General features: G+C 50.0%; 2 protein-coding genes across 11 annotated transcripts in view; one reads left to right on the top strand and one right to left on the bottom strand.

The window, feature by feature from the left end:
• The window catches only part of TNIP1 (TNFAIP3 interacting protein 1), a 45150-nt gene extending 43855 nt beyond the window's left edge, over positions 1–1295 (top strand). For all 10 annotated transcript variants that reach the window (XM_024750166.1, XM_024750150.1, XM_024750187.1 and 7 more), the window contains one exon: positions 531–1295. In XM_024750166.1, coding sequence (XP_024605934.1) covers positions 531–565 — 35 coding nt within the window. In that variant the 3' untranslated portion in view covers positions 566–1295. The remainder of the gene's footprint in view (positions 1–530) is intronic.
• Positions 1296–1817: 522 nt separating this feature from the next.
• GPX3 (glutathione peroxidase 3) lies at positions 1818–9518 on the bottom strand. Its single transcript, XM_024750212.1, has 5 exons — positions 9359–9518; positions 4878–5031; positions 3850–3967; positions 3317–3416; positions 1818–2893 (listed from the first exon to the last, which is right to left on the bottom strand). The coding sequence occupies exons 1-5, from the start codon at positions 9443–9445 to the stop codon at positions 2672–2674; spliced, it is 681 nt and encodes a 226-aa protein (XP_024605980.1). The 5' UTR covers positions 9446–9518; the 3' UTR covers positions 1818–2671.
• Between the last annotated feature and the right edge of the window lie 14715 nt (positions 9519–24233).

Below are 24233 nucleotides of genomic sequence, written 5' to 3'. Positions count from 1 at the left end.
TGCAGAAGGAGTGGGAGCAGAGACCACAGGGGGACTTAGAGGGCTATGGTGTGGAGGATCTCGTGGTTGGAAGGAGGAGGTACTAGGCTGGTCATTTTCTGATGTTTCCCTGCGGAGCCCTAGAGGTTCTGTGGAGCCCCTCGGAACCTGCTTTGATGAGGGCAGAGGGTGGCCAAGTGGGCAGGACTGTCCCCTCCCCCAGAACTACTCCATTTCTGGGATCTGAAACCAGACTGACTAGGTGCCAGCACCTCCTAGACCTGGGACTTTGAGCAAGTTTTTAAAATCCTCTCTGTGCCCCAGTTCCCTCCCCGCCACCCCGTAAAGGGATAATAATGTGTCTGCTTCATAGGGCTGGGCAAGGACTGAACGACAGATATCCCTAAGGCACTTAGCCCAGGGCCTGGCACTTGGTGATACCCAATAACCCTCACTGGTCTCTTTCCACTCTTACTATATTGGTTTCCATAGGACTTTGAAACCTGTTGTACCACCTCATCTTCAAATCCTCAAAATTTTTGTTTATTTAGAACCCACCAAAAATGACGGTGAGGGACCTCAGTGAGACCAGTCCCCTGGCTCCACCTTCGTCTTGCAGAGCCAGCTGACTTCAGCTTACTGGAAAACTAGAGGCCATGGGCTCTCCGAGCCTCAGCCACTCGGGAGGCTGAGCTGGATGGCCAGCTTGAACCCTGGCCCCAACCTGAACTGTTTAGAGACTGGGGAGGCTCCATCCAGAAGGCGTCCATCTGGGCCTTTCCTTTGGAGTGACTGGGAAAAACTCACTACTCTGCCACTGGGTGGAGAGAGGTGTCATCCGGCCTTGACCTGCCATCCTCTGCAGCAACTGCTGGCAGATGTTAATCAAGTGGGGTGCAGTCAAGACCCCTTCCTTCCACAGCTCCCCCAGAAGTGGTCCAGCAGCCCCTCTGGGGATCACGTTCAGTTCATGTGTGTGTTTAGTTTTTGCTTCAAGCTCTGCAGTAGCAGGACCTGCCCCGTGCACATCCCCTCCCCCTCTGAGGAGCTGCGGGAAGAGCGGGTTTGCCTCTGGGAGCAGAAGAGACGAGATGCTCAACTCCTGGGCCCTCCACTTCTGCCCACGGCAGCCTTGCCAGCCCCACTGCAGCCTGGGATGAAGCCCATGCCAGCCACATCGGCTGAGGGGCCCCAGCCTGAAGCTGCCAGGCCCTCAGCTGGAGGCTCGTGGTGCTTGAGGCCCGGTTTGGGGTGGCTGTTGATCCCCGGGCAGCTGTTTGCACGAATCTTGGACATAAATCCAAGTTGAAGATTAACATTTTGTGACTGGTATTATTTTATGCCCTGATTAATGTTCCCCTCCTAGTCAACCAGCATGCTGCTTTCCTGGCCCCCTCCCTCCGTACCCCATTCCTCCCAGACACCCCCAGGAGCATCACCGTTACTCTTGGCAGATATCCCCTGGGGCCCTGCTCAGAGCCTCCGTGAGGGTCATCCAGGGGCTGGGGGTCAAGCAACCTGGGTTTACATTCTAATCCTGCCCCTCACTTGTCAGGAGACATTGGGCAAGGCCTGGACCTTCTGCGAGCCTGTTTCTTCATCTGTCAAATGAACACCTTACCTGAGCCCTAGCTGCCGTGGAGAACTGTGGGATGAGAGTAGATGTGAGCTGGTTTTATAAACTCCAAATGCCGAGTGAGGAAGCAGAGTGGGCCTAGGTGGAAACCAAAAAGCAAGGGCCCAAAGGTCTCCCTTCATTCCTTTTCTCTTCCTCTTCCTCTTCTCCCTTCCCGCCGGCGAGGGTGGCCCCATTGCGGAAGCATCACAGTAGGCTCAGCTGCTGCAGAAAGGCTTTTACTAGGCAGACGGGGGTGAGTCTAATGCCAGTGGGTCGGGGTGAGAGGAGAGGGCACATCCCTCAAAGGAGCGGGGGTGGCATCCCTGCCTGGGGGTCTCAGCCTGAATGCACTAAGGGCTGGCCCTTCAGACAGGCTCAAGGGAGGTCCGCCCACAAGGGCTTTGGGCCCCTCCTTCATGGAGATGCCACCCCTGACACGGGGAACGTGGCCCTTGCTCTCACATCTGCCTTGGCTACTCTCAGGGAACACTGTGGGGTGGGGTAGGGGGCTTGGCAGGGCGCTCAGGAAGGAGGGAGGCTGTGTGATGGAGAGGAGGGAGGTCGGGCAGTGTGACAGACCCAGAAACTTCTGGGCACTTCAGGGGTGGTGTTTGGAGGCAGTGGGAGGTACCAGCTCCAAGGGTTGAGGTCCAGGTTAGAGCAGAACAGTTGAATCTAGAGCTGGTTTTTTTCTTTGGGCTCAGAAGGAAGTGAATTGTCATTGGGACAGAGAACTGGAAAGAGGGGAGTTACTCTCTGGCACTCTCCACGGCACACAGCTGTCGCCACACACACGGTACACGTTCCTGGGTATTCATGCAGGTCAGCCCACGTGGCCGTACACTTAAGTGTGTGCACATACCTGGTCACACACAGCTGTAGGCATGCGTGCAAACACCCATGTGCACAGCAGTACAGACAGAATTGTATGCACACGTTCGTGTCAAGCTGAGGCCTTGCGTAATCATAAGGGGTCTAGCGTGGGAGTATGGTGTGGGCGGAGAAATGGATTCCTTCCTGAACAGAGTCCTCCCCAGCCCCTGCGTAGTGGACGTGGGGTGGGGTGGGCCTCAGTTACATCCCCTTGGCCTCCAGGGTGGCCCGGCGCCGCATGTAGGTCAGGATGTCCATCTTGACAGTGTTGACCGTGGTGCGGTGGTGCCAGCGCATGATGGGAGCACCATCTGGCCCCACCAGGAACTTCTCAAAGTTCCAGCGGATGTCATGGACCTTCATGGGATCCCAGAAGAGGCGGTCCGGTGAGCCCAGGAGCTCCGAGGTAGGAGGACAGGAGTTCTGGAGCAGAGATGAGAACAGAGTCAACCCTGCTTGGGACCCCTCCCCGCCTCTTATCCCGCCTCCTTCCCAGGGCTTCTTGGAGGAAGGAGAATAGCCTGGCACTGAGAAAAGAGCACCAGTTTGGGAGTTAGAAAACTGAATCCCAGAACCAGTTTTGGCTCTAGCAGATTGTGAGACCCTAATCTTGTCCCTTCTGGGGCCCATCTGTAAAATGGGCTGATGAGACCCTAGGGTTTGCAAAGCCCTCTCGTTGGAATAATAATCAGATGCCAAGAAATTCCCCAAGAGCGCAGGAGCAGAGGAGGGTTGCACAGGCCTTGTCTTTGTGTGGGCTGGAGACAGACGAGAGCGGCTGCAGCCTGGTCCAGAGCCAGCATCAGCGGGGCAGAGAGGCGCTGCTAGAGGTGGCTGTGTACTCACCTTCAGGAATGTGTAGAACTTCTGTTCTTTCTCCCCGTTCACATCCCCTTTCTCAAAGAGCTGGAAATTGGGGACGAAGCCCCCACCTGGTCGGACATACCTAAGAGCAATGTTTTTATGTGGGTCCCAGGGAAATGGGCACAGGGCTCAGAAATGAGAGGAAGGGACAGAACAGGGGAGGGGGTGTTGGGAGTCTGGATTTCATTCTACGGTGGGCAGTGGGAGCCAGTGAATATTGCATGAGCACAGGCATAATGTGGGTCTACAGTCTTTTTCCAGTTTGGTACCTTCTCAATAACCCCTGCCCTCCACCTGTACTCCCCTTCCCCCTCCCCGGTCATGTGCTCACAACCATCGTCCTTGTCTCTGGCCCTCTCCTGGCCCCTCTTCCACTCGTTCCACTAAACAGGGTTCCTGGAAGGGGAGAGTAGTTCTTGGAGGCTGATAAATATCCATCATGAGTAGGGGCCTCTGCAAGAGATGCCTGGAGGCTAGGCTGGGGCGCTCTCTCAGGACACTGAGTTAGCACTCACTTGAGAGTGGCTAGGATCTCCGAGTTCATTCCTGGTTCCTGTTTTCCGAATTGGTTGCAGGGGAAGCCCAGAATGACCAGACCAAATGGTGCAAGTTCTTCCTGTAGTGCATTCAGTTCTGGGCCAGGGAGAGAGAGAGAAGAGACTGGGCTAGCCTGATGAGGAGCCCTCCCGCCAGTGTACCACTCCACCTGCTCACCCACTGTACAGCTGAAATCACTGAGGCCTGACAGGGGAAGGGACTTGCCCAAGATCATCCACTGAGTGTGGCAATGCTGGGATTCAAGTCCTATGCTATGGATTCCAATCTGGATAGGTTGGAGGTTTGGGGAAAAAGAGAGCAGTATGGTTCATCAAATGAGTAATCAGTCACCCACTGCCAAGGTCCAATGATTGCCAGGCAGAACATTCTAGGTCAGGTTGCCCATGCCTCCTTCTCACACCCCACCCCAGCCCCCCAAAGCATTTTCTTGTGGGTGCTGTCAGATGCCTTTCACGTGCCTGTTCCTTCAGGCTCTTGACTGACCCAGCTAAGGAGAAAGAAGTGAGGATACAAGGGATCATGAAACCTGGGTGCAACACCTGGTTCTGTCACTAACACCCGTACTCTGGGGCCTCAGGCCAGTTGCCTGCTTTCTAGGGGCCAAGAGAAGCACTAAGGCAGATGGGGCTGAGGACAGGTGAGGAATTCTCAGCAAGACAAAGCTATTATTTCTTACTCCAATGAAAGGACACTCCAGGCACAAACCCAATCTCCTCCCTCCTCCTGCTTTTAGAGCAATTGAGGTGCCCAGGGATGAAGGATAACTGAGAATCTTCCAGAACACGTCTGAAGGTGATCAGACCTCAGGCTTATATAATCATTTTCAAAGAACCATGGAACACAGTAGGATTAAGATATGGAGTTTGTAATCTCATGATCACCGTCGCCCCGTCCCCCTTGCACGGGGAAAGCTCCTCTGATTGGAATGTGCCCAACTGGCAGAAACAGACCCAAATAAAGCAGGGGAAGAGGGATGGGCTCTTACCAAGGTACTGGCTCGTCAGGCCTCAGTAGCTGGCCACGTTGACAAAGAGGATGTATTTGCCAGTGTACTGCTTGAAGGGGATGTACTCCTCCCCGTCGATGGTGAGGGCTCCATACTCATAGATGCTGCTGCCCACCCCAGCATGGCAGTCCATCTGGAAGAGAAGACCAGTGCCGGGGAGCGGTTAGAGCTGGAAGGGAACTTGGACTCCACCCTTTGCAAGATAACAGGGAGGAGGTGGAACTGATCTGCCCAAGTGGTCTTGACTTGCCCAAGACCACTCCAAGCATTAGAACCAGACTAGAAGTGAGGTCTCCTAATTCCTTGTACAAGACAATAATTTTGAAAGCACTTAATGAGCTGGTGGGTGCTATGGAGACTTGGAGAAATACTTCGGTCATTACTTCTGCATCACATGTCAATTTATAAACAGTCACTGGGTAGGCTCTGAGGGAGATTCCCCCCAATGCTGGTGTTATGTTATTGGATGGGCTGGTGGAGACGGGGAGGCTATTGCAATAATGCAGGCAAGTGGTGATGAGAGCCTGAACTAGACCATAGTGAAGGAAGAACTGAACAGAAATGAGGAGGCAGCAGTATGGACAGTGGTGATTCAGAGGTTCCCGATCTGGGGGACTGGAAAACTGAGGCTGTTAGAAAATAGGGAAGTAGGATAGTAGCCAGGAATGGGGCAAGGCCTGCCATGAGGATTAAATGGGATGGTCATGGTAGTGCCCCACTGCCTGGCATAGATTCAGTGTTCCCTGGGGGCGAGCAGCTGTGACGATGTCCATTATACCTTCCTCTGCCCAAGCTGTTCCACAGTCAGCCTCCAGAACTAGTAGAGAGAACATTAAATGGGCTGCAAGTTGGGGAGCCTGGATTCCATGACCAACTCCGCCACTAACTCCCCGTGTGGTCTTGGACTAGCCCTTTCTCTTCTGTGGGCCTCAGTTTCCTCATTTGTAAAATGAGAACCTTGAACTTGATCAGCTGTTCTCAACCACCATGGCTTGACAGCGTCACTCTCAGGGGAAGAGGAGGGAATAGATTACTGCCGGCAAGCGGGATGCTCCATTTACCCCACTCTGCCCCATCTCATCTCTGCCAATTTTTGGTACAGACTACAAAAATCTGGGTCTACACTTGAAAGAGTGTCATGGCATCACTACCATAATTAGCAGCTGGGCAGGTAGTCCTGGCCTGGACATCTGAGAAGAGCTGAGAAGACCATAAACAAATCGAATGCAAACTAGCATTATAGACCAGAGAGACAGAGCCAGGTGGTTGGAGTTAGAGAAGCAAATTCACGCCCTCTCTTCCCACCAATCCTGGAAGACTTGCCGTTGCAGCCAGTTACACCTCTGCCCAACTGCGTGAAGAGAGCCATCTGGGCTGCCAGGGCGTGGCCCCGGCAGGGTGTAAAAAAGCAGGCTCTGTCTTGAAGACTCCGTAGTCTGCTGAACCAGGGGAGCGGAACTCCCTTCACGCGGCCATTCCCTGACAGCTGCAAGCTCTTTTCTCGGCTCCGGTACAAATTCCGTGCTACACGTGAGTCTAATATTCCATGCCCCGTGACTTCTAGTGGCTGCTGGAGGCCGGCCTGAGACCTAAGCTTGACGTTCCTTCAGCCCCTGGGCTTCGTGGGCCCCAGCTGGGGTCAGCTCCACCTCAAAATACAAACAGCCAGGGCACAACAAACACGCCCTAGCTGGCCACAGAGGTCTAGCAGCCGGATGGAAAGGCCCTCCCGCCTGCCTCTCTACTCCACCCCGGTCTGAAAACAAACTGTGAAATGGGGAGAAAGACAGCCAAGAGGTTGTCTAAATAATGGAAGTTTGTAAACAGCGGGAGGATCAGCTTCTGAAACCAGTTTCAGGGTGGGAATCTCCTCTCATTAGATTTGAGTCTTTGCTGGCTGTGTGGCCCTGGGCAAGTCACATTCAGTCTGAGCCTCCATCTGCTGATGGGAGAGGATAATACCACCTGCCTCCCAAAATGGCTGCGAGAATTTACTAGCAGGTCAAAACTGGCTTGCAAGCCTCTTAGAAAGAAATCTGTACCCGCCCCCTGCCCCACCCACCCATCAAGGGATAGGGTAAAGGGTGCTGACGTTCCTACCTTATTGTGACGAGGGCTTTGATGTCCCCCAGCCAGTATGACGAAGATGATGCACTGGGCAGGGTGTTTACAGGAGAAGGGATGTGTGACAAAGCCTCCATCCTTTCTACTGGGCCAGTGAAGCCAGTGCTGTGAGTTCCGACCGAGAGGGGTCAGAGAGCGCCTATGGTGGGGGAAGCCATGGCCTGCATTCACCACTGAGCACACGTCCAGTCCTTACGGAAGCCCCCTCCCCTTTTCTGGGCCCATGGAGTCCCAGAACCCTGCACCTTAACCCGGATGTCAGAGGAGCTGTGAGTGGAGGGGGGGAGAGGGAGTGAGGGTGCCTCTATCCTCCCACAATTGCACAAGACAGGAGAGTTTTGATGGCTTGAGAGTTGGAGGCGGGGGACCCTGCCAGGACCCCAGCTGGCTTGGGTTGCTGGTCCTGTGTCTTTCTCCTCACCCATCTGCCCACTCCCATCAGTGTGAAAGTGTGAGAGGAGAGCTGGACTGGGGGCAGGAGACCTGAGTTCTGGGCCTGGCTGGGCCTCTGATTCTGTGTGAGGACTCCTGTCCCTTCTCTGGGGCTCTGGCTCCACAGCTGTGAGGTGGGGTCAGATTCAGTGCTGTCTTGAGGGCTCTTCAGCCCTGTCAGCCGGTGGTTCCATGATTCTCTCTGCCTGGTTTAGTCACCTAGAAACCAGCGGTTACTAGGATCCCACGCACGTCAGCGGTTGTTATTCTCTCTAGTCTCTGCAAAGTCCTTTTGTAGAGGAAGGACAGGGAGGCTGGGCAGTCTTAAACCGGACTGGAGAGGGGACACGGCAAGGAAAGGAGGATTCCCTTTGTTACCCAGCCCCTCCCTTTGAATTGGGAGGAGGCAAACATCCCTTTGGGGCTCTCACCCTTTGTCCATCCCATTCTCCACCTGCCCCTTGCCCCATTGCTTGGCCCTGGAGTTGGGATAGGATAAGTGGTTGAGTCCTAGAACCCAGGGCTATGACATTTCAGCTCTCTCAGGACCTGGAGGAGAAATAGGCGTGCCCAGACTGTCATTAGCTAGCAAGTCCTAGCTGGTTGTATCTGATATGATCACACCTCACCCTAAGACTTTTCTAGACCATACCCATCCTGTTTTCTCTGTTTCATCTACTCCCCAGAGTTCTACAGAGAACACATGGCTATGATGAGTTATTCATGGGATCCAAGAATTATGGAGTCATAAGATCTTAGAATTAAGATCTGGAAGATTTGAGAAACACAGAAGTGCAAAGCTTCTTCTTCAGCTTATACAAGCGTTGTGTGTGTGTGTGTGTGTGTGTGTGTGTGTGTGTGTGTGTGTACTGGGATGCTGGAGACATAAATCTCTCTCTTTGGGTCTATGCCTGGCTTCTGCCTCCCCACCCTGGGGAAGACGAGAGATCTACAGCACCCACTTTGGCATATACTGTCCAAAGAGATAAGCATGTGTGGTCACCCCTGCTCCCGGCCTCAGCATCTCCACTCTAGCTAAGGGCCACACACTCTGCTGGGGATAGACTGAGGCTCAGGAGAATTCTGCCTCTCCTATCGAGCTGGCAGTCCCCAGCTTTCTCCAACTACTAGGTTTGCTCAGGCCAAGATGGGCAGTGGGTGGTGAGTAGTGAGGCTGCCCCCAAACAGGAGACACTTCAGAGAACAGCGTGTGGATTTTGCAGCTTCTCCAAGCATCCCCTCTGAAATCATCAGCCTCACTGTGCCCTGTCCTCCCACCTGCTACAGGTGGAGAAACTGAGGTCCACAAAGGAAAAGCGAATCTAGTCAGCATCCTGGGCGTTCTGTGCTGCCAGCTCAGAGCTCCTTCTGTCACAGACCTCTGCGTCTTCTACCAGTATCCCAGAATTCTACCTGCGTTTATGCTTGGGCTAGACGGGGACCACACAGCCGCGTGTTCCTTCCCTTTCACCTTGCCAGCCATTCTCCCTGGGAACCTCTGCAGCCAACCCAGACCCTGAGTCTCCAGGCCATTTTCTGTGCCCCCCACCCCCTTCAGGCCCCACTGGAGGGGAACATCTCGGAAACAGACGGTGGCTTGGAGGTAGCAAGGCGACCCGCAGGTAGCCGTGGGGATGAAAGTGTGGACCGGGAGAGAAGACCCTTCCTCCCTCATTCATTCTGCCCACCCGGGGCACCCAGGTCTCCAACAGATGGAACCGCGAAGAGTCTGACGACGGTCTGGGTATGCTGAAGAGGGAGGCAACGGGAGCTAGGGCGTCTCTCGCACCTAGGTGTCACCCTACTGGTGGGGAGCCCGGGAAGAAGGGTGCCTCACCACCGAGAGACGGACACCTGCGGACCACGTTCGATCCCCCGGCCACCCATCCCTGAGGCTCACTCACCTTCGACTTCTCCTGTCCTCGGCTCGGCGGAACGAAGCCGGCCAGGAGCAGGGAGAGAAGGCAGGATGCCCGGAAGAGCCGGGCCATGGTGGGCGGGGGCCGCGTCTCGGACTCGCCGGAGACGCTGTCTGATCCCGGGCCACAGTCCGTCTGAGGTGTCGTCCGCTCTCATCCACCTTTCAAGCCCTCAGCGATGACCAATCCGCGGCCGGGCCGGAGTCCTTGTAGCCAATCGCAGGGCGTCTGGCATTTCAGGGGCGGACACAACTTACCCTCCGCTTCTCCCCCTCCCCAGGCCCTGGGCGACAGTGACATAAGCAAGTCTGGACAGAGAGATGGGAGCCAGTTCCTTGTGAACCCGTGAGGCGGGACCCTATTCTTCTTTAGACTCTAAAGTGCTGGAAGAGGCAGGCACAGTGTCCTCAGCACAGCCGGGGAAAGGGCTTTGAAAAGCACCGAAGAGTTGATGGCACCCGCAAGGTGTTCCCTGTTCCCTCCTGCCCCCATTCTGGTTGAAGGGATATTAAGGACCTAAAATGTCAGCAAGATCTGAAGTGAGACTTCCAGGAACATTTATTTACTCTATGTAGGTTTAGTGCTTAAAAAGCAAAGGGTGAATGCCCTAGGATTTTGAATGCAGCCCTCTCCTGGGAAGAACATTGGGATCCCTCAGCTGGTTCGAGAGCAGAAAATACATTTGCTCCCTGTGTAGCCTTGAACATGTTGCTTTCCCTCTCTGGGCCTCAGTTTCCCCAACTGTGTAATGATGGGATTGGCTGATGCTCTCTAAGTCCCTCCTGGTTCTGGCTAGATGACTTGTTTCTAAAAATAAGTGACAGACCTAGACCAGGAGTCGCTTGAGAGTAGGGACCATAATCACCCGCTGACACAGGGCCTAGAACACAACACGTGCTTAATATTTGCAGCATTAATCAATCCATGACTTCGTTTCTCTGCTTCAAGATGCTGATGACCAGTTCAGGGAGCTCTAGGTCTGTGCTGTCTAGGTATGATTCTCTCCACCGATAGGGGACTGCGTTGGGATCAGTGCTTCCCAAATCAGACTACCAGCCACCTGAGAAGATTTTCATACAGATTCCCAGGTCCCTCTTCAGAATCAGTGCATTAGAATCTCTAGCGGCAGAGGCTGAGGCTCTACCTTCAGACGTGTTCCAAAGGTGATTCTGAGGCAGGTGATTCCCTGTCTTCTGATGGAGAAGTGCCTTGAGATACCATGCCTCTACTATGATTTAAGATAGTATTGTCCCCGTGGGAATTTGGAAGGTCTGTCTCAATCCCACATTCTCTGGGAAGCCTTCCTTACCTCAAACCACAGCCTGTTGAAGTGAAGGGAGTGTTGAAGGCCAGGAATTCTTTGAATGAGTTAAAGCACAGAAGCATTTGAACAGGGGCTGACACAGAGTATGCAGTCAATAAATGCTATTTATTCCACCACCTCATTTTGCTGAAGCCTAGAGACGGGGAACAATTTACCCAAGTTCCCAAAGCAAACTGATGGCAGACAGGGGACCAGAATCCAGGTCTAGACTCCATTCTCAGGCCCTCTTGACTTTGTTCTGGTGTCTCCTGAAGGTCATATTTAACCAAAGATACAAACATCTGTATACATATCAGTTTGTCAGAAATCCATTCTTCATTAGCATCAGCAGGCATCTAGGATCCCTTAAAATATGTGCCTAGGGGCTTCTCTGGTGGCGCAGTGGTTGAGAGTACGCCTGCCGATGCAGGGGACACGGGTTCGTGCCCCGGTCCGGGAAGATCCCACATGCCGCAGAGCGGCTGGGCCCGTGAGCCATGGCTGCTGAGCCTGCGCGTCCGGAGCCTGTGCTCCGCAACGGGAGAGGCCACAACAGTGAGAGGCCCGCGTACCGCAAAAACAACAAAAAAAAAATTGTGCCTAGCATCATGTCAACACGATGAAAGATGTCAAAAAGGTTTCTGAAAGTTACAATCCCTGCCTTCGAAGTGTGTCCAACAGAGCCAGGACAAGGGTAAGGCAAGTGCAGAGCTGGCACCCGCGAGCGAGTGCCTCTTTAAATGGTGCACCCCAAGTGCCTGACTTGCCTCACCCTAGTCCTAGCCCTGCTGTTTGGTTTCTCTGGGGGAGACAAGAAGGAGTCAGAGCCCGAGGCTTGCAGTGGGGCCACAGACAAGTTACCTCCTTTCTCTGGGCCTCAGTTGGTCAATCTGTTAGACAAGAGTCTTTGACAATCTCTCCATGGTGGTCTCTGTGGCTCTACCGTTCCAAGGGTCTAAGGAAGACCTGTGCTGCACCAGACTCGGGAGTACTGATCTCATGGACAGTGGGCTGGGAGGTTGAGGGAGCGTGGCCTGCCGTTGGGTTGGGCCTTCATGCTGCAGACTACTTTCAAAGGAGGTCTGAGCCTCAGTACAAAGATCATGAAGACAAGGTTGAAAACAACACTTGCCAGTCTTTTCACCATAAGCCTTTCTAGCACATTTGGTTGATTTGTTCCCAGGAACCCTATGTTTTGAAAGATGTTATTCTCCACCAGGATGTTTCCCCTTGCCCTCAGGTTAAAGTCCAAATTCCTTACCGCTTCAGACAGTATCCTCCAAATCCAGCCACTTCCTCATCTTTTGCCACACTCCTCTTATTCTCTCTACCCAGCTGTACTGGACTGTTCTCCAGTTCTTCCAACATGCGGTTCTCTCTCACCTCCAGGTCTTGTCCCTGTTGTTGAGTTCTGTCTGGAACTCTCCATGTTCTCTCTCTTTTACTGCTTCTCTCCCACCATTTTCAGGTTTCAGCATCACGTCAACACCGTGGAAAGAGTTTTATTCGGGTCCCCTTGCTTTATTCTATTATAGTTCCTAGAGTGTTTGACATTTTCTACATCAAGCCTTTGTTGTACTTTACCATCATTTCTTCTTTTTCTGTTTTCTACAACAAATCATAAGGTCCACAAAGGCGTCATTCTCACCACTTTGCAGAGGGCTTAATACACAGTAGATGCTCAGTAACTATCTATTAAATAAACAAATGCCAAATAAAACACTATTTGGCAAATGGAATAAACAGATCTTGAGGTCAGCATGTGCTATCAAGTTTGAGCCCGCGAAGCTGGTCTGATTACAGCTGCTAGTAAGATTTGAGATGTGTGAGTTTGTCAGAGGAGAGCAGATGATTTCATCTGGGTCTCAGGAAAGGAAGGGTGGAGACAGATACTCTAGAGGAATCGTAAGCCAGTTTTGTTCCCAGCCTGAGAACATGCCCTACTGCATCCCAGATAAGTGGGCACCCAGTACCCCTTCACTCTCTCTTTTTTAGACGTATTTGGGGAGCTCCCTATCTACCTGCTTGGTGGGTGGATGGGGACTGTAGATGATTAAAAGGAGGTTTTTAAAAAAGTGCTGATGCTCTGCGTCTTTGAGGAAGATAGAACATGAGTTAATAAATAAGAAGGTCGTAAAAAGTGAAAACAGTGGAAGCCAGCCCTATGGGTGCTGAGTAAACACTGGACTCAGTGACGGAGTCAGCCAGCCCGACTGATGGGTCCAGATGGCGGTGGCAGAAGGGAGGCCCAGCCCCACCACGTCAGTGCCAACTCAAATGGTGGCACTGGCACTGTTTTGCAATCAAGACAGGATTGCAGAACCTAGGTGGGACCCTGAAGCTGCTGGTTTCCTAAATAATTGGCAGGTGCTGTCTTAGAGCTAGCCAGGGGACAGGAAGAGAGGTGGCTAGAGCCTCTGTTTTTCAAAACAGTGCCTTCCAAACTCTGGGCCTCAGTTTCCTCATCTATGGAATAAAGAGTTGGACAAGTTGACCTCAAAGGCCAACCTTTTGGATAATAAGAGGAGCAGCCAGCATTCACCCAACATCCTGTATGTACCAGGTACTGCCTTAGATTTATTGACTTGTGGGAAAATCCCTGTAACTTCATGAGGTAGCTAACGTTATTATCCCCATTTTAGAGATGAAGAAACTAACACATAGGTTAAATCACTTCGCTTAAGGTCATGCAGCTGGTAGGTGGCAAAACCAGGATTCTGACCCAGATGTCCTGTTTCCAGAGTCCTTGTCATTATCTGTAAGCCTGTGCTGTTCAACATGGCAGCCAATAGCTGGATGTAGCTTGTGAGCACTTGGAATGTGGCTAGTCCAAACTGAGATGTGCGGTGAATGTAAAATACACACTGGTTTTTGAAGACTTAGTAAGAAAAAAAGAATGTAAAAATATCTCGATAAATTTTTATATCATTACGTGTTGAAACGTTAATATTTTTATATATTGGATTAAAGAAACTATATTCTTGAAATTAATTTCACCTCTTTCTTTTTACTTTGGAAAATGTGACCAATAGAAAAATTTAAATTACATACACAACTGACATTATGTTTCTATTGGATCGTGCTGGGTTTAAGCTGTATATTCATAAAACATTGCTATAGGATTATAGTTGTCTCTGTGAAATCTAGGCTTATCCCCTGTCTGAGGTCCCCAAGACCACCTCCTGGTTCAATGATTTTTCCATCAGCACTCACAGAACTCAACATATAATCATACTCACACTATGATTTATTACAGTAATAGGTTACAGAACAAATCAACCAAGGGAAAAGGTACATGAGACAAAGACTGTGTGAAATCAGGCACAAGCTTCTAAGAGGCCTCTCCCAGTTCAGTCACACAGGCTGTACTTAATTCCTCTAGCAACAAAGTGTGACAACACATGTAAAGTGTCCACCAGGGAGGCCCATTAGACTCAGTGCTCAGTTTTTATTGGGGGCTGGCCATGTAGGCATCCTCTGCCTAGCATGTACCAAGATGCCAGACTCCCAGAAGGAGAGCAGGAATTCAGCACAAGCCACATTGTTTGTCCAAATAGTTTAGGCATAGTGAGCCACTCTTATCAGTTCTGGGAACGGTGGAAATCCTCCTGAAATCAAAGTCGCTGAACATCAACCCAGGGCCAATTGTGCAAGCAGATCTTTCTAAGCATAGCAATTTCAGGCTTGCATGTTAACTCTTTTCCTCAGATCTTGCAATTAAACTTCAGCAGGACCTGGCCTGGCAAATACTAGGTTTATTGAATTTACCTGAAATGGAGTTAATGACTCCCACTTCCTCTAATGCCCACTTCATTGGAGGGAGAATTATAAAAAACGGGAAGAGTCCCTAGCAACTATCTCATTCAACCCTCTGATTGGAGAAGCTGAGGTCCCAAGAGGCTGAGTGATTTGTCCAGGGACCCACAGCAAAGACAGGCATCTGCAAGAGTCACACCTATGCTGGATACAATTCCAAGCTTTCAGACAAAATGTCCCTTCCCCTCTCTTGGAACCTAAAATGTGTACCCTTTTCCCCACTTCTTAGTAGCAGGGAGCCCTACCTATGTTTCTGCTGGCCTCATTTTTCCTGCCCTCCATCCTCTCTATGTTGTTGTTTGGCTGGGAGACTACCGTGCTGGAGTAACAATAGTGACCTTCATAAACAGTCACTAAACAGTGGACAACCCATATTCTACTTCCTCTGGTTAACTGACAATGCACAAAACCAATGAGGACTAGTGGGAACTAATAAACTCTAGAGTAGGACAAGCAGATGGAGTGGGTAGCCTATCACCCCTCCTCCCTCACTTCTCCCAGCATGACCGCAGATAACAAATGGCCAGGTCTGGTCCACATCATTGTCACCCCTTCCCCAACTCAGAGGTTCATGTCAGGGGTATACTTGAGAAAGTTTTGGACTGAGAGTCTGGAGTCCTGATCCTATCTCCGTAGGTGCCATAGGCTAGTCCCATCTCTCTGAGCCCTGACGTCCCCAACTCTGAAACAAGTTAGAATTCTAAGGTTTTGTCCATCCTAGTCAGTCTCTGACTGTGCAGTGTCTCATGAACTGACCCCAGGAAGGAGTCCCTGAGGACAAACGGAGTGGTGGCCTGGAGAATCTGCCTAGTCGGGTTGGGTTACAGGGCGAGGGTGGACTGTGGGTAAATCATGTTGTCTCCTCCTTTGTGGCTACCATCACTGTCACCCTCAAGCAGTTATTTTGAGCTTTAGATGAGCCAGGACACTTAGTTCAGAATCTGCCTGTTAGCACCCCCATCCATGTTCCCTGTATGATGAAGAGGTTGGGCCTGATGTCTCTGGGGCCCTAAACTTGTTCAGACACACTCTACTGCCACCAGGCTGGGTAACTTCTGCTAAAGTAGATTCACCTTTCTGGGGCTTGACCTTCCCCAGCTGTTAAGTGGGGTCACTAATTTCTGCCCTGACTGCTCTTAAGCCTTTTAGGAGGCTCTGGTGGAGTATTAGAGCTGCAAGATGCTAGAATATGAACTCCATAAAGGACTGAGAAATTATAACTTTTTTCTTCCAATTAATTCTTTGTCTCCAAAGCCATGCCTTGTCCATGTCTTTTCCTCATATTAATGAGCTCTTAAAACTTACTAAACTGAGTGTTAATTAATTCAACAAGTGTTTCTTCCTTTTTTTTTTTTTTTTTTTTTTGCGGTACGCGGGCCTCTCGGGCCTCTCGCTGTTGTGGCCTCTCCCGTTGCGGAGCACAGGCTCCGGACGCGCAGGCTCAGCGGCCATGGCTCACGGGCCCAGCCGCTCCGCGGCATGTGGGATCTTCCCGGACCAGGGCACGAACCCGTGTCCCCTGCATCGGCAGGCGGACTCTCAACCACTGCGCCACCAGGGAAGCCCAACAGGTGTTTCTTAAGCATCTACTACGTACTATGCACTGTGCCAACTGTTGAGGATTCTATGATTCAGGGAGAACAGGATGTGATTCCTGCCCTCCAGGAGCTCACAATCTGGTGCAGGGACAACAGCAAACTGGCTACACAGGGTGACAGATGCTCTTGAAGGAGAAAGCGCAGCACAAAGAGAGGCACCTCACCTGGATTCGTGGGAGCAGGGCTGGCTTCCAGGTGGAAGTAACTAGTGACTGAGAAGGAGCAAGAGTTAGCTGGGTGAGAGACATGAAAGAAGTAGCGAAAAAGAGATCGTGTTTGGGGCTAAAAGAACCAATAGATCAAGGGTCAAGTGGGCCCCTTCCAACTTTGATACGCAGGTTTTTCATGGCTGAAGCAGAGAATTCAAGGTGAAAAGTGACAAGAGGTAAGGCTGGAGAGGTAAATAAGGGCAGGTGGAGATGGGCTTTTGCAGCTTTGGACTTTGGACAATTTTAAGTGCTCTCATTCATTTATTTGTCTACCTACTTATGGTCTATCCCATTCTCCTTCCACCTAGAATGTAAACAGCATGATGTCAGAGACTATGTCTTATTCTCTGCTGTAACTTCAGCCCTAGAAAAGAACCAAGCACACATAGAGCGTATTTAGTTAATAGTTGTTTAAGAGTGAATGAATGAATGAGTGAATGCAAAAAAAGAAAGGGGAGACATAGGTTTGGGAGTGTCCCATGTACTTTGCCTTTATTGAGTGAGAAGCCTCCCCCTCCCCACCCTCCATAGGGGAGGGTTGCAGCTCAGAAAGTTTTGTCTCTTCAGGAAGTGAAGTGCAGGTGAGGGTGAGAAAGGGACTAGGGAGAAGGATCATGCCTCACCCTGGAGTTGAAAGCCTAACTGAGGTCTGGACATCAAATTCCTTTTCCTTAAGGCTCTGTGGTCCATGGGAAATAACCTGGCCCTCACACTGAACTCCAAAACATTTTAGGGCATCTGGGTCAGAATCCGGCCTTCTCCTACTTCTCAGGCTTTGATCTCTCAACCTCATTAGACTATCAGCCCAGAAGGGTCCTTGGAGATGATCTAGTTCCTTCGACTCCAAGTGTATGGTCCTTAGACTCCACTGACAGACATTCCCACTGCTGCCTACCCTGCTCCTGGTGCTTCTTATACAACGTTAAGTTGACGAATTCAGCTTTAGACTTTATGTTTTTGAGAGGTAGAAGTTCTTTCTCTGGTTACCCCTTGCCTTGCTTCTCCTCCCACTTTCCATCTATTCATGGTCCTCCCAAGTCAAGGCTCTGGATGAAATCTGGGCAAGTCAGGTCCTGAAGGTTCACCCCAGGCTCTAAGCCTTACTTCTCTGCCTCTTCCAAAACCAGCTACTGGCTTCTCCCCCAACTCTAGACAGCAGGACCATACCTGTCGTGTTCAAATATGTCAAGCCTGGCATGCAGCAAAAAGTTCCTGGAGAAGGGCTCTTCCTCTCCCAAATGCCCAAGAAATGTGGGAACCTTGTGACTGAGTTTGAAGTGATTTTCCCCTCAAAATTGCCCAGGCATCAAGAACCATGCTTGAGCAGGGTCTTCCTCTGTAGCCACCCGTGTTCCCTAAGGACTGACCAGGGAACTTTCCAGAACACATGGATCTCTGGAACCATCCACGAGTTTTGGACCTGTGAGAGAGTAGGAGAGCCCAGGGAGGGCTTTCCTACTGCTGAATGTTTTCCAGAGAATATATTATAATCTTTCAAAGTTGAAAAAACTATTAGTGGGGACAGATGACATTAAGGCAGGGCCTCCAGAAGAAAGGACATATCTCTCTCACACAGGGTCTGGTCTCTCTCTGTGGCTTGTGGGTCAGGGTGGCCAGGGTTGGAAAGATGACTGGGAGTCCAGGCTCATCCATTGGTGTTATCTGCTTGGCCAGCTCAGTCAGACAAATGAAAGATTCTTCTGTTTGGGGCTGTGGGTTTAAGCCCCAGGCACTGGGAAGCATAAAAGAGTCTTGCTGGCTTTGGCATCAGAGAAACCTGTATGCAAGCCCCAGATCTGCCCCTTTCTAGTTATTTCACTTTGGATAAGGCATCTTTCCTCATTTGTAAAATGGAGATTTTATGTGGACTGAGAGAATGCCTGTGGACACATTTGGTGCAGGGTGTGCAATATGTTCCCCTGGTTATTATTATTAAAGATGCCAGTGGGGATCCCAAGTATCCTAGCCATGCAGGGGATGCCTGAAACAAGCATCCTTGAGGGCACGGAGGCTGGGGCTCTGACGCTCAGACTCTGACCATCCCATTGTCCCCTCAAATCTCCATCTGCAATTCTACAACTCAGCACTGCTCTGTGATCTCAGACCAGTCCTTATAGTGTCTCTGGTCGTCTCTGCCCTTTCTGCCCCATGAGAAGTTGGACCAGATGACCTCTAAGGGCTCTATCTGGCTTTGAAAGTCTTTGACTAGTTTCCTAGGGTCTCTCTGGGACAGTCAAGTACTTTGTGTACCTAGAATGTAAGCAGCATGATGTCAGAGACTATGTCTTATTCTCTGCTGCAACTCCAGCCCTAGAAAAGTACCAGGCACACACAGAGGGTTTTTAATTAATAGTTATTTAAGAATGAATGAGTGGGGACTTCCCTGGTGGCGCAATGGTTGAGAGTCCGCCTGACGATGCAGGGGACGCGGGTTTGTGCCCCGGTCCGGGAAGATCCCACATGCCGCGGAGCAGCTGGTCCCGTGAGCCATGGCCGCTGAGCCTGCGCGTCCGGAGCCTGTGCTCCGCAATGGGAGAGGCCACAACAGTGAGAGGCCCACGTACCGCAACAAAAAAAGAAAAAAAAAGAAAAGAAAAAGAATGAATGAATGAATGAGAAATAGAAAGGGGAGACATAGATTTGGGAGTGTCCCTTAATCCTTGTACTTTGCCTTTATTTAGGCAGGATCTTGTGTACAAGAGTCTGATCTGTTCTCATCCAGAGGTCAACAAAGGGGAGGAATGTGAGGTTTCAGGACTTTGTAACACTCTGAGAGGATGTCCTGCTCTTCCCACGTGCACACCACCCGTTCTTTGCTTTTTTTTTTTACATACTAAAGGTTTTTTTTTTTTAATAATTGAAATATGTTTGACATAATGTTATACACACCCTGTTCTACCTCCCCATTTACACAGAATAGCTAAGATTAACTGCGTGCCTTCTATGGGCTAGGCTCTGTTGTAAGTGATCTAAACAGACTAATTTATTTAATCCTCATAACAACCCTATTAAATTCCATTTTTAAATTGAGGAAACTGGGGCATAGAGAGGTTAGTAACCCAAGCTAGTAAGTGGTGGAGACAAGGTTCCAGCTCAGACAATCTGGCTCCAGGGCCTGATACTCTCCACTTTTATTGCACGCTGTGCTGAGTCCAGAGACTGAAGGGGACTTGCCCAAAGTCCCCTTCGGTAACGCCCAAAAGTTACCCCACGGTAACTTACGCAATGATCTCTGACCATTAAGCCACTGGAATAGTCATATTGACGGCAACAATAAGCCAAAGAGTAAAGCATCTTCGACGCTCCCTTTCTACATCCTCCCTCCACCCCCAAATCCTGTGGGCTATTTACCAAAAGCAGAGAGTCTAGGGTGTGGCCTTGTGGTAAGTGCCAAGGCTGGCTGGCTGGCCCTACAGTGGGCCGCCCTCCTCAGGGCAAGCCTGACTGCCTCTCCCATCCATCCAGGCAGCAGAAGCACAGTCAGAGGAGCCGAAAGTGCCGGGGGGCGGGGTGGGGGGATAGGGGGGGTAGTTGGGGCAGGACTGGGGCAGGAAATTAGAAAGTGGAAAGGGCAGGGACCAGAGTTAGGGAGAAGGGATGGGGTGGAGAGGGAAAAAGGGAAAGACAAATGTGTGCTGTTTTTTTTTTTAACATCTTTATTGGAGTATAATTGCTTTACAATGGTGTGTTAGTTGCTGCTGTATAACAAAGTGAATCAGCTATACTATACATATGTTCCAATATCTCCTCCCTCTTGCGTCTCCCTCCCACCCTCCCTATCCCACCCCTCTAGGTGGTCACAAAGCACTGAGCTGATCTCCCTGTGCTATGCGGCTGCTTCCCACTAGCTATCTACTTTACATTTGGTAGTGTATATATGTCCATGCCCCTCTCTCACTTCATCCCAGCTTACCCTTCCCCCTCCCCGTGTCCTCAAGTCCAGACAAATGTGTTTTAAATACTCACTGTGTGTGCCAAACACAGTGCTAGAGAGCTTTCCATACCTCCTGCAGGGAGGGCCCTGTCATTACCCCCATATTGTAAGGGAGGAAACTGGGACTCAGAGGGATGGATTACCTGCCCAAAGTTATGGGGTGTGTCTATTGTGAAAATGTTATTTTCTTTTCATTATAGAAGCTAGGAAAGGAATGACAGGAGAAAGGAAAGAGGAGGGGAGTGGGGAGAAAGGAGGAGGAAGTGAGGTGTGGGTGTCTTGGCACTCTGCCCCCAGCAAGGACAACGGGCCCAGAGTTGTCCTTGCATCCCAGAAGGCTCACTGGGAGAATGTTTATGAGAAACCTCAACATTGAGAAGGAGCATGACCTCCCAGCCTGTCTGTCCCTGCCCCGTGACTGCTTCTGGCTATAAACAGCCTGTTTATTAACCCCAGGAAACTGGCTCCTCCGCCACTTAGCTTTATCTCCTGGAATGGGCAGGCTTGGAGAGCAGGGGCTGCCTGGCCAAGAGTTTCCAGATGGGGAGGAGCAGCTGCTAGGAACTTGATGATCCTTAAAGAACTGTGCCAAAAGCAGCCACAGACAGTCCCCACTCTGTCTGCACTCCACCCCCTTGCAGACTTGCTCAAGTCAGCACGGTGGGTTAATAGGCCGGAAAAGCCCTTGATCCAATGGTTGCCACTTTAAGGGAATTAAAGTTCGATTCACTCATTATCTTCCCTAATGATCCCCATCATTAGATCAATGTGGTGACACCAAATGAAATCATGGCTATAAAGGCACTTGGCAAAATGAACCCCCCCGACCCCCAGTCCAGCACCTGAGAAGTTGTTCCCTCACCCAGTCCCTTATACCTACCCCATCTCTCTGACCCCCATTCAATCGCTTATGGATTTTGTCCTAACCCTCACCCACTACATGCTTACCACTACACACCAAGTCTCGGCTGTGAAATGAGGGTTATAATTGTATTGACCTACTAGGTTGTTGGAGGAATCAAATGAGATACTTTCTATAAAGTTTAGTACCACGCCCGGCACCTCTCTGTGCTCAATCAATGTTAGCAACATCTATTGCCAGGTGTCTCTTGAAAAATTCCATAAGAGGCCTCCCACAATGTTCTTGTAAGTAACCTGGAGTGGGAATATTTTTGAATGGGGGACAAGAGATGAGGCAGGAACTGTCTGGGATTGGAACAGGAGGAAGTGGACTTCACCAGTAGCTTGAAGGACTGGAATGAGAACACCAAGAATGCTGGAATTTCTGGGAAAGGGAGGGCATGTGCAAACACAAGAATTGGATGAAAAGTCATAGGACATTTACAACTCAGGAAAGAACAACAAACACCGGCTCATTCCAAGGCTAGTGGTGGGACACGGTGACCTTTCCAGGACACAGGAGCTTGTGGCGATAATTGAAAGGTGTTGAAAACTAGCTGAGCTCACAGCGCTCATCCTGCTGGTTGCCTCTGCACAGTCGGTGCGTGTTGTGATTCCCCCCTCCACTTTGCACTTCCAGAAACTTCTCCCAGTGTTCCCAATAATATTTCCCTACCCCCCAGAGCCTTGGAATATGTCCCCAGGTCTTCCATTCTCTCTTATTCCCATTGAATCTATGTATTTTTTAGTACTTTTATTCACATAAGTCATTATGATTGCATTCTTCTTATAAAATTAAAACTAGGGCTAAAATCCCATTTCACCCCTCTTGCTCTTCATTTTTTAAAATTAATGTTTATTGGAGTATAGTTGCTTTACAATGTTGTGTTAGTTTCTGCTGTATAACAAAGCGAATCAGCTATAAGTATACATAGACCCCCTCTTTTTTGGATTTCCTTCCCATTTAGGTCACCTCTTGCTCTTCATTTTCCTCACAACTCTTTTCCTCCAGCATAATTAACAGTGTGTTTATCCTTCCAGAATTTTCTCTGTGTGCACACACACCCACACACAATATGTAAAATATATGTGACAACATCTTTTGTTTAGTTTCTTCTCTTCTTTTTTCATACGTAGCACTACACATTATTATTATTGGGCTGTAACTTGCTTTTCTCTCCCACTCTATGTTTTGGAAATCTGTCCATGTTAGCATTTTTTTATCGACTTAATTTTTAACCACTGCACAATGAGGCTGTTTTATGGTTTATTTATTCACTCCTCCCCTCACCCCACCTTTCACTGCTACAGACAATGCTGCTGTGAACATCCTTCACACACTTTCTTGTGCACTTGGGATTTTTTTTCTCTACAACAGAAATCTGACAGTGGAATTACAGGTTATCAGGGTACAAACATCCCCTGCTGAATCCTAAGTATAGATTCTCCCTGGCCTGCTCCCAGTCATTTCCTCTGATTCTCGGGTACCACATCTAAATCACCAGCTTCCTGCTCCTAACTCCCCACTGAACATCTCTACCCAAAAGTCCCTCAGGTTCCTCAATCCTATATAGGAAAAGACACCTTCTCTCCCCATGGCCCCCTCCTGGTGTACACGCTTACATTCTCCCAGTTGCCCAAACGTGTAAACCGTAATGATGGTTCTCTCCTCTCTCCCCATTGTCTAATGAGATGTCATATCTTGTGGATTTTACCTCAGTAATGTCTTTCGGTTCTCATTTCTTCTCTGGTTACCTTTGGCCAGGATATTATTTTAACAATCCCCTAATAGTCTCCTTGTTCCCTTATGCAAGGCATCAAATTTATCTTCATAAAGCACAGGTGATGTCAATCTCTTTGGTTGGTTCCCCCCACTATAAAACACAGTAGGATCTCCTTGGCTTGTTCTTCACAGGTTTCTCCAATCTGGCTCAGTTTTCTCCCTCTAGTATTTATCTCTGCAGATCCCTCCTCTTTCACACTCCAGGCATACCGATCCCCTTGCATTCCCGAATGTGCCCGTATTTCTTGCCTCCAAGACTTTGTTTCTCTGTTTCCTCTCCTAGAAGTCTCTCTCCTAGCTCTGCCTATTGAAGGTCTACCATTCCTTCTAGGACCTGCCAAATACACATTAAGGATGTGGGTTCCAGGGTTCTGACACAAGTAGCCAGTTTCTTAACCTCTCTACTCATCCATTTTCTTCCCTAGAAAAAGGACATTAACACCTTCCAGATCTGTGGGGAACTTTTAGTTAGATTATGCATATAAAGGATTTAGCACTGTGCCTCCTAGAGTAAATGCTAAATAAACCTTAACTCTTATTGGCATCATGCTTCTTTTATAAAGCTGTGCTTGGTCTCACCATCAAAGGGACTTTCTTGACTTCCTGCGCTCTCTTTATTCTAGTGGGCATCTAGTCATTCAGTTTCTTATGTCTAAGTCGGTCCTCACACCTGATAATGACCTCCTGAGGATCAGGGATCCTCTAATTCTTTTTTTTTAAAATAAATTTATTTTTGGCCGCATTCGTTGATGCACGCGGACTTTTCTCTAGTTGCTGCGAGTCGGGGCTACTCTTCATTGTGGTGTGTGGGCTTCTCATTGCGGTGGCTTCTCTTGTTGTGGAGCACAGGCTCTAGGCATGTGGGCTTCAGTAATTGTGGCACGTGGGCTCAGTAGTTGTGGCACATGGGCTTAGTTGCTCCGTGGTATGTGGGATCTTCCTGGACCAGGGCTCGAACCTGTGTCCCCTGCAATGGCAGGCAGATTCTTAACCACTGCGCCACCAGGGAAGTCCCTCATTTTTAAAAAAGAAATTTATTTATTTTTGGCTGCGTTGGGTCTTCGTTGCTGTGCACGAGCTTTCTCTAGTTGTGGCGAGCGGGGGCTACTCTTCATTGTGGTGTGTGGGCTTCTCATTGCGGTGGCTTCTCTTGTTGTGGAGCACAGGCTCTGGGCACGCAGGCTTCAGTAGCTGTGGCACACGGACTCAGTAGTTGTGGCGCACAGGCTTAGTTGCTCCATGGCATGTGGGAATCTTCCTAGACCGGGGCTCGAACCCATGTCCTCTGCATTGGCAGGCAAATTCTGCCTGCACTAC

This window comes from Neophocaena asiaeorientalis, unplaced genomic scaffold, assembly GCF_003031525.2.
Source record: "Neophocaena asiaeorientalis asiaeorientalis breed wild unplaced genomic scaffold, Neophocaena_asiaeorientalis_V1.1 scaffold548, whole genome shotgun sequence".
Classification (NCBI taxonomy): Eukaryota; Metazoa; Chordata; class Mammalia; order Artiodactyla; family Phocoenidae; genus Neophocaena; species Neophocaena asiaeorientalis.
This window is presented reverse-complemented; position numbering and strand designations above follow the sequence as displayed.